Source organism: Primulina tabacum, chromosome 18 (genome assembly GCF_025594145.1).
Source record: "Primulina tabacum isolate GXHZ01 chromosome 18, ASM2559414v2, whole genome shotgun sequence".
NCBI lineage: Eukaryota > Viridiplantae > Streptophyta > Magnoliopsida > Lamiales > Gesneriaceae > Primulina > Primulina tabacum.
Window position 1 is genome coordinate 1577560 of NC_134567.1, and position 10190 is coordinate 1587749.

General features: G+C 33.3%; 1 protein-coding gene across 1 annotated transcript; it reads right to left on the bottom strand.

The window, feature by feature from the left end:
* Positions 1–2376: 2376 nt before the first annotated feature.
* LOC142533645 (AT-hook motif nuclear-localized protein 15-like) lies at positions 2377–4316 on the bottom strand. Its single transcript, XM_075640479.1, has 2 exons — positions 4148–4316; positions 2377–3879 (listed from the first exon to the last, which is right to left on the bottom strand). Exon 2 carries the CDS (start codon positions 3495–3497, stop codon positions 2622–2624), a length of 876 nt encoding a protein of 291 aa, XP_075496594.1. The 5' UTR covers positions 3498–3879; positions 4148–4316; the 3' UTR covers positions 2377–2621.
* Between the last annotated feature and the right edge of the window lie 5874 nt (positions 4317–10190).

Here is a 10190-nt window from a genome sequence, read left to right on the forward strand (position 1 = left end):
TTCCAGGTAAATGATTTTTATTCCTTGGATTTACCTTGATAAACGATTTCTTCGTGATTTGGAGTCTGTAGTTTAACACTCTTCCTTTGACAGTCCACCAAAGCATGATTCTTGGTTGAACAATCCATCCTTAAGATGTCATCGAATTCCATCATATTGAGGTGAATCAATTCTGCACTGAATATTTTTTTGTTGATGCAAAACTTGCAGCTCTAGTGCACCTTATGGGTTTCAATTGTTTTGCTAGCGGGCGCTTCCACTCTTAATGATTCGCTAAGAGTTTCATATCCAAGTTCTAACTTTCTAGCGAATCTTAAATATACAAACGATTGGGCAGCATCACAGTCAAACAATACATAGGCATACATTTTATTGGTCAGGAGGGTACCTGCCACGACGTCATTTGTATTATCCGCTTCACTTCATGGCAAACACTCGAGCGTTGGGCTTGTTTTCTTTTGGATTTTTAGTATCATTGTTTGGCATGTTCCTTTTATCCTTGTTTTAAGGACAGTCAACGATCTGATGCCCCAATTTCCCACATTTGAAACAACCACCAGACTTCATGTAGTATTCCTTCAAGTGTCGCATGTAGCAATTAGGACAATGCTTTATTTCTTTGTTGTTGATGGAGGTAAAGGTTCCTTACGATGGGTCACTTGAATGGTTGAGCCGTTTGAATCTCTATCCACTTTTGAGGATACTAACCAATGAAGGGCCTTTTGTGTTTGATTTCTTCTTAACGGCGCTTGATATCAGTTCCAGAACTCATGGTTTCTCCCATTAAGTCAGCAAAATGGGTGGGTTTATATATAGTTAAGACTGACTGAATTCTAGTGTTCAAGCATTTTTTGAAACATTGCATCTTTAGAGTCTCGTATGCCATAATGGTTGAGAAATAAGTTCCAAAATCATTGACTTTGGAGGTATACTCTATCACCGTCATATCTAAAGTTTGCTGAAAGCCCTTGAATTCACTTGGCTTTTGCAAACAGAATTTTTTTGGGTAATATTATTTCAAAAATTCTATTCGGAATATTTGTAATGTGATATGTCCTAAATACGATTTCAATTCTCTAATTAGTCAAAGTTCGGATTACACAAGACCAAAAGTATTTCTAAACCAACCAACATACACGACCAGTTATGTTTTTCCCCGCACAACAAAACCAGGCATACAAAATATAACATCTTGTCGAACACACACATAGTTAATAGTTTGTCTTAATCATGGTCGAGTATCCCCAAGAAGTTTGTACAAAATAATGAATAATAAGCTTCAATTACAAGAGAAAAACATGTCCCTTGCGCGCGCACACACACACAACTTAAAACGACAAAAGAGATCGGTATCTCTTCTAAAAAGTAAAATATTGAGAGCAATGTCATAATTGAATATATTTCTATTCAATAGACTCCTAAGTAAGAAAAACATTCAAGGCATCATGTTCGTTGTGCGAACATAGTTTCAATCTAGTTGTGCAAAGCTTGATAGATAGTGCTATAGATATATAATAACTCATCATGCTTAATATGACATATCTCTATTTCCATGATTCCGAAGTTTGTATCTTTTCCTAGTATCTCAAAGATATCTGTCGATTGATCTCGCACAATCCAGAATATCTTCAATGTCATTCCTTATTTTATGTTCGTTCATGTCATTATCCGAACCTTCTTCTATGATAGCCTTGACTATAATTAGATCTTCTTTGTCTAACACACTTGATAAACTAAGATTTGCAACTTGACTATGGTATCATCGCCCTAGTCTCTACATGATTTACAAATTCAAACCGCTAGAAATGTATAAGACCTTATCATTTGTTATCTTGACAAATTCCAAGAGGTACTTACAGTTAACGGCTCACAACTCGCTAACTAAATCATGTCGTTTGCTACTCAATTATTGTCACTCGTAATCTAGATTACCTTTTTAGAGATCATAATCAATTGAAGCTATTAACACAACCTGAAAAGTGTCAAATTTATAAATTTAACAAGAGAACAAATGATACCATCTAAATCAAAGCTTTCAAATCCAATAGAAATCAAGAAGCACGGTGATTTAAGAACATTATTCATCCATACACAAATGAACGACAATAATTTGATAACACAAAGCTCACAAATGGGTCCGTTTTTAACCAATTTGATTAATTTTATGACATATTACAAGAGAATACATATGAATCCTTCTTGCTCGAGGCAACCTACAAAGCCACTAAGAACATCGTGTTTCTAGTAGTCTCTTCTATTAATTATTAGCATACAAACACACTATATAGAATGGATAAGCTACAAAAATAAATAAATAACTGTAGAGAACAATTTATTATCAAGGATAACATCTAGAATTCAGTAAATGAACTCAAATTGCTAACCGAATTTGAAATATGCTCACTTATTTAAAGAACAATGTCATGGTTCATCGTGCATAGGTTCGTTGGAAAATTAAACAGCTAGACATTGCGAAGGATAACCTAGAGGCTGAATTCATTAACAAATAATAATAAAGAGCCAATAAATTCTAACCTCGCTTCATGATCCTAGCTTACAAGAAGTACTTCCATAGAGGTTACATACTCAAAAGCATTTCCAGTTAAGCATTTTCTGTCACCTCAATAAGGGGGAGGGCGTGGCGGAGGAGCCCAAAAGACATTGGGTGGTGGCATTTGTCCATTGGGTAGTAAATTAGGAGGTAAATTATACAAAGGCACCGATGCAGTTGATGTCGGGGGGTCGGCCACTGGTGCACAAATTGATCCAGTATTCGCTCCCGATGTCTGAATTTCCATTCCTTCGTTAGTACTCTCGTCTTCCAGAGGCAACCTCTCATATGTCGCATTCAAAAATGTAGCTGCTATGACTATCACCGGCCCTGACGCCGTCAATGCACCGACCACCGTACCGCCAACCACTTGCCCCTGACCACCAGCCAAGTAGACCGTCAACCCCATAGCACCTGGCGGCGATGGTGCTGGTAAGAATGCCCCCGACAAAGATAATATCTCAAACCTTCCATGAAGAGAAATCACTCCACTTGGAGCAGCTGGCTGGCGCAACGTCACATTCGTAACAATCCCACTACCGCTCAAAACTGAAACACCACAATGGCGCTGCTGTGCAAAGTTTGCAATGCTCTCGGAGATATCACTGCCGCTACTAATTTCCAAGACATGGCTACGGAGGCTATTTGCACTCTCCTTAGTTATAACAATAGGAGGTTTGGGCTTATTCTTCGAACCAGGAGGCCGTCCTCTCGATCGACGGCCTGAGCTCGACAACGGTTCAGAGATATCAAGATCTCCAGCCGGGTTGAGATCATCCTCATTTTCTTGATTATCTCCATCATCAGGGTTTTGGTTAGGGTTACTTCCACTACTATTTGATGCATTTCCAGTGTTCAAAGCCGCATTTTCTTCCACAGTGTTAACCAAGTGAAGCGATTGAGCTTGATTCATTCCCACATTTCCTGCCCACCATCTATGAGCCATCTTTCTACAACAAATTCCTCTTTTTTCCAAGAAAACAACGATTTATATAGTACACAAACAACTAAGCCCTTATTGTTTCCCCAACTATATTTAATTTGTTCTACAAACAAATTACTCTTCAATGCATCAACCAGCTCCCTTCAGTCACACTGGGGTACTCGCGGGAAAACAAGGATACTGTCCTTTCTTTTTTCCTCTGAATCTCTACCCTTTCTTGTAAAATATTATGTTATACAGTTCAAGATATCCAAGGAAGAAAAATCCCCAAAACTAAAATATTAAAGTACTTCAAATTTCTTGAACTTCTTTATTTGCACAACCTCAATTCTTACCTCAAGAGAATAGAGAAAACCCTGATTTATCCACTGCAACAAGATTTCATCTGAGAAAGAAACAAAAAAGAACTGGAAAAATCAAGAAACCCACTTCAAAAAGATAACAAAAATAGAAATGGCTACAAAGAACCGTTTACTTCATTAGCTTATATAATTTTTATTTATACTTCCAAGAAAATAAGAACCCTCGAGCTTATGACCTGCCAAATATATATATATATATATATAAACTTAAACACCCGCATATTCTTCTAGTTAATTCCAGCGCAGAAAGCTACGTACGCCAAATATGGAATAGGGGACTTTAATTAGTACCTGGACAAGAGATTCAGCTGGTACGGGGCTAGGGTTTCGGGTCAGGTCCTTTGTACTGAGGTTTCTTCAGTATATTTTCCTGAAGCTTTTCTCAATTTTTCCTCTCTTTTTTGGGAACCATCCCAAGCCTGTACGATAAGGAGTTGAATAATAATGGAAATGCGCAGAAGGTTTCTGGTGGGAGTTGTTATAAATAAATAAATAAAAGAGGAAATCAAAAAAGAAAAAAAAACAATTAATATCTTTATATAAAAAAATAATATTTATATTTATATTTATTATTTATTAAAGCTCTGCTTTTTAATTATGTTTCTTGGTTACCTCTTATCTTGCAACGTCGTAATCGTTATTATTTTTGGAAGAATCAAATAATGACATGAAGCATTATTAAAAATATATATCGGCGGATTCTCTGAATATTAAATTAAAAATAAGAAACATTCGAGCTTCGACATAATTAATTCATTATCATTTTTAAAATCTTATAATATACATATATCCTTAAATTATGTACTTTGATCTATATAAAATTAAATTTAACACTGATTTTATTTCTTTTTGAATAAATACTGTTATTTTATAGTATAATTGTTAAAAATATAATTTTATTGATTGTGGTTTTGTTTATTAAAAATAAAATATATATTTCATTTCAAATATGTTCATACTGGAAACTTAAAAATCAAAACTGAAAGTAAATATGTTTATAAATCGGTGAGATTCTGTAAAAGTTAATAAAAATATATCAAATTTATAAAAGTCTATCATTTGAAAAAATTTATTAAAAATCATCGAAACTCTGAATTGAATGTACTCCACTAAATGAGATTATTTTTAAAAAAAAATGTTGACTTAAATTAAAAAATAAAATAACCCGTCAAAATATTACATCCAAGTAGCATTAGAAAAAAGCCAAACGTTTGAGTTTATGCTTATCGGGACAAAATCAATGTCCACCCCAACTTGCATTCAATTATTATTGTTATTATTATTATTATTAATTATTTGGGTGGGGACTCCTTCAATTCCAGAGTTGAATTCAACTAATTTACTTCAAAAATGGAAATGGAAATGAAATGATCAACATCGATATCATTCACATGCGCGTGTATTTATTTATTACAATTAAATATATGAATATGAATATTATGTTGTATTTGATTGAAAGATTTGAGACAATTAACCCCCACCGGTCTCATTATTCCCTGACCACTCATTTTCAGGGACTTGTCATTTTTTAAAATTATTATTGGTTTGTTTTATTTATAGGAAATTATGAATTTTTTTTATAACAGCAAATTATGATGTTTTAATTTGTGGTTAGATGCATGAAGCATCCTTTTTTTCGGGGACTGGATGCTCTCTTGTGGGTATCCTCACAGCAAGTGCTGTGGCGTGGTGTTACACGAATTTTTTTTTTCTTTTCTATTTCTGTCTTTTTATATATTTTAGTTAATACTTTCTTTTTACATTCTTTGATCTTTTTGTTTTCCTTTTTGACTTTTTTTTGTATACAATCTAATTTTTTTAAAAGTATTTTCTATTCTTTTTTTATCTTATCAATTTTTTTGCACCCTTTTCTCTTGTTATTATAATTTATATTTATGTATTATATATTAATGTACCAACTGATTAAATATGTCAATATAGAAAAAAATGATAATTATATATTTTACTCCCAAGATAAATAAATTTGATAGTCAAAATATTAAAAAAGAATTGGACATGCAAATGATCAAGAAAATAGAAATTTCTATATTCAAGTCTTCTCCTCTCTTGTTAAAAAAAAAAAAATGGACGAATCAAGCATGTGAAAAGAACTAAAATTGAAATATATATATATATATATTTTATTCTCAAAACAAATGAGACAAACAAATGTAAAACAAGAAAGAGGAAAACAAAAAATCCTAAAATAGCAAAATAAAGAATTATAATATATTTTAAACAAGACTAAAAATGTTTAAAAATGAAAATTTGAGAATGAGCAAAAGAAAGATGAAAACAAAAAATTCAAAAATAATTAAAATAAATATAAAAACAAACTTTTTAGAAAAAAAAACTTGTGCCACAGCATCCCTTAATGTGGAGATGCCCACAGGTAGAGGATCTATTCCCCTCTTCACCGATCAAGATTGAAAATATATAAAAGATCAACAAATTGTATTTTCCAAATATATAAATGTATTCAAATAGTAGATCCATCTTTTGAATTTTCGAACGTATTTTTTAAAAAAAAAATAATTAGATCATCAGAGAAATATTTTGTTACGATTGAATCTCAGGTCCAAACTTGACACATTGATTTAGATGAACTAAATATGTTATTAGTATTTTGGTATACACATTAATTGTGTCTGGATAAAATATAAATTAACATACGTTATTCACATTTTAATCATTATAATCTGAACTAATTTGAAAATTTTATATTACTAACAAACATATGCATAAGAAAAAAAATATAATAATTATAAATGATGGAGGTATTTTAACTAATTTTTTTAAAAAATAGGGGTATTATTATTATTGAGTTGGAGGATATATTGTTGGATCAATTTTATTTATATGAGCTTATATGTGAATAATTATGTTTTGTGAGTTGTCTATTAAATTAAACTCAAAATAAAATGATCAACTAATGTTTCGAGTTATTAGGCTTTGATGTATATAGTAGGTTGCGAGTCTTTAATATGTAGAGAAATAAGTGTAATTTCTATTTTTATGATGTGCTAAAACAGAAATATCAGGAGATTAATGGTAAACATTATATATATATGAGCCATGGTCTCCAGATCATGCGACACCACGTTCCCTATTCTCTTATCCAATAAGAAAGTAGTTCAGAAGATAAAACTAAATGATTCTTTCAATAAAAAGAGCGCGTAGATATGGAAGATGAAGACATTTCTCAAGAATTCAAAATTATAAGGTACGATTCCGCTTAAGTTTTCAGTTAAATTCTTAATGATTTAGCATGATGGATTCTGTTGTTTATGGATTTTTCCCAACAAGTGGTGTCAGAGCCACTTATGCTTTAATCATTCAGATTTGTTTGAAGTTTTAGATACTATTTTTTACAGATCTAGAAAAAAATATATCTTTTAAAGTTTCAGTTTTGGTAAAGATATTTTGGTTGAAAATTTTAAAGATTCGGTATAAGACTTCGATTTTTCGTACAGTTTTTTTATAGGATCGATTAGTAGGTAGAAAAGTGTTTAGAAGGGGGGTTGAATAAGCACTTACGATTTTTATAACCTTTTTGAATGAAGTATCAGTTTTTTGATAAACTGAAACTTAAGAATCTTGTCAGTCGATGACAATTAGTTTAACTAAATATAGTTGCGGAAATAAAATGACTGAAAGATAGAATAAATGACTGAGATAATAATGCAAGGATTTATGAATGTTCGGAGATTGAATAACTCCTACGTCACCCCTTCTATCACAAGGATAGGATATACACTAAAAGACTTTGATCAAAACAAAACTTGTACAGACCCACTTCAGTTTGGACTTAACACTGCCAAAACTGAAACTCTTAGTTAACAACAATTTTCACAGTTCTTCGACTGGATTTAGCACGACTGATATAAGTAATACAGTAGTTTGTGCTAATAAGCTCGGAAAATAGCCTCAAATGCTACAAATATTTCTAATAACTGTGAGATTTTTGAATCTCAAATGAGAGTAATAAATCTAGCAGAATAACAGCAAGCTTGAGAGAATGGATGAATCGTATTGATAAGCGCTATATCTCAACTGCTCTTCTTGCTTATTTATAGGTTTCCTTCCAACGGTAACAATAAATATAATTTGAATCTTTGTATCCGTTGATTGCCACGTCAATATTCTTCTAACATTCGTACACTGTATTCTCTGAAATGAGGCGTTCCACTACGAGTTACAGTATGCTTTGTACTATTGTCGGTTGAATGTCCTTTTCAACTGATGACGTGTACAGCTGAAGGATCAGCTGATAGGCACTCGCTGGTAAGCTTATAACTGAATATATCAACTGATTTGTTTCCAGCTGATCAGTCAGTTATCCTCGAAAGTTCAGTTCTGCTCAACTGATCAGTTTCCAACTGATCAGTTGGTTGTAGATTCAGTTCAGTTGTCTTTGATAATCTATACATTAATCTTCAGTTAGGCAACCGTCAATACGTGATCAGTTAGTTTAATTTAGTCTTTTAGTTTGTCAAACCATCGAAATTAAGTTTCCAACATTTCTGTTTAACTAAAAAAAATGTTTTAGAGGAAAATTTGGGCTAAAAATTTCATCAAAATCAATATATGGTGGTCCCAACAGTGTCTAGATAGACGTAGACATGCAGAGGGCCTAATCAGGGCCCCATCACGCGCTCAGGAATGTCCATGCAGTAACAAACAAGTAGGGACACGAGATTTCGGGGTGCCCCGTGTAACGTCTCGAAAATTTGAAGGTCCACGTGAACGACATCCATGCAAGTTATCAAATTTCTTATGTATTTTAATTAAAATATTTAATGCATTAAATGCATGATTGCGAAATGAATATATGTTTTACGACATTGTTCATTAAGATTTCATATTATAGGGCTTTTAGCAGTATTTCACGCTCGAACGAGGAACGAAAACCAGGAACAGACAATGAAAAATATTTTCTTGAATAATTATTTTAATTATTTAACATATGATGTAATTGATACGAAAATTTCGAAAATGGGCCCTTTGCAGTATTTTGACCTTTGCAGTATTTTTCACGTTGAACCGTATTTTTAACCGTAGACGATATTTAACAAAACGAAGGACTTTTGAGGGTTCGGTTAATATTTTTGAAAATGAATTTAAACAAAATATTTTACGAGTCTGTGATTGGGCTTAATGGGCCTATTTTAATATATGTTGGGCCTAAACTCCTACTTATCCACATTAATTTTAATTATGGCCCATTATGCACTTGTTTTATATCAAACCCCCTACCTTCCCAAAACCATAATCACCTCACCCTTATTTCGGCCACCCCTCTCAAATTCCAGCAGCCTCTTCACGTCTAGTAGCAATTCTTGTGGTCGGATTTTGTAAGAAAAATTCATAGTAACTCTTCCCCTTCCCACCAGTGCCCGTTATACGTGATTGTATCAAGGTTTTCGAGCGTAATTACGCAAAGGCAAGCCCAATTCCCTTTTTTTTGCATTGATCACATCATAATATGTGTTTTGAAATGTATTTGCATGATATATTGTGGTTATATTGTTATGCATCGGTTTTACTTGAATTATACACGAAAATATGCAATTTTCTTGTCATGTTTCTCACGTTTCTTGACTTGTGTTGAAGGGGCTGCCATGACTCGAGGTTTAGGAGTGATCTGATAGTAGATATGTAGGAACATATGTGTTGTTCTTGAGGTCGATGCAAGTTTGAAGGAGAACCGATCGACTCCCGTGTTTGTGGCTCGATTTTGGAGAGTTGGGTAGTTCACGTGTATTCAAGAGCATGGGAATGAAGGTCATGGCTAGGACAATTCGGGAAGGTTGGTTGTGGTTTAGGAGAGCTTGGTTAGAGCATGGTCGAGGTTGGTTGGGCGTGGTATAGATTTCGGCTTCAAAAGTCGATTTTGGGATTTCTCCCACAGGGTTGGCACCGCAGCGTATGGTTAAATTTGATCAAGTCTCAGGTTAAACGGGACTCCGGTCTAAGCCCTAAAATGAAATATAGAGGTTAATGCAGGGGTTCGGATACGTTCAAGGAAATGACTTGAAGTATGTTTAAAGAGTTTGATAAGTTTGAGCGGGTCGAGTTAGGAGTCCTAGCAATGTCCTGATAACTGAAAATGCATATTTAAAATGTATATGTTGATATGGAACATGGATTTTTACGTTAATGTTATAAATACGTTGCATGCTTGGTCTTAAGGAAATGTATGTATATGCATGAATTTTACAAGTGATGAATACAATGACATATTTTTGAAGGATGTGAAATGGTTGTGACTAATACGAACACGAACACAATACGAACACAAACATGTAAGGCCAAGGCTTAGTGGATGGGTAAA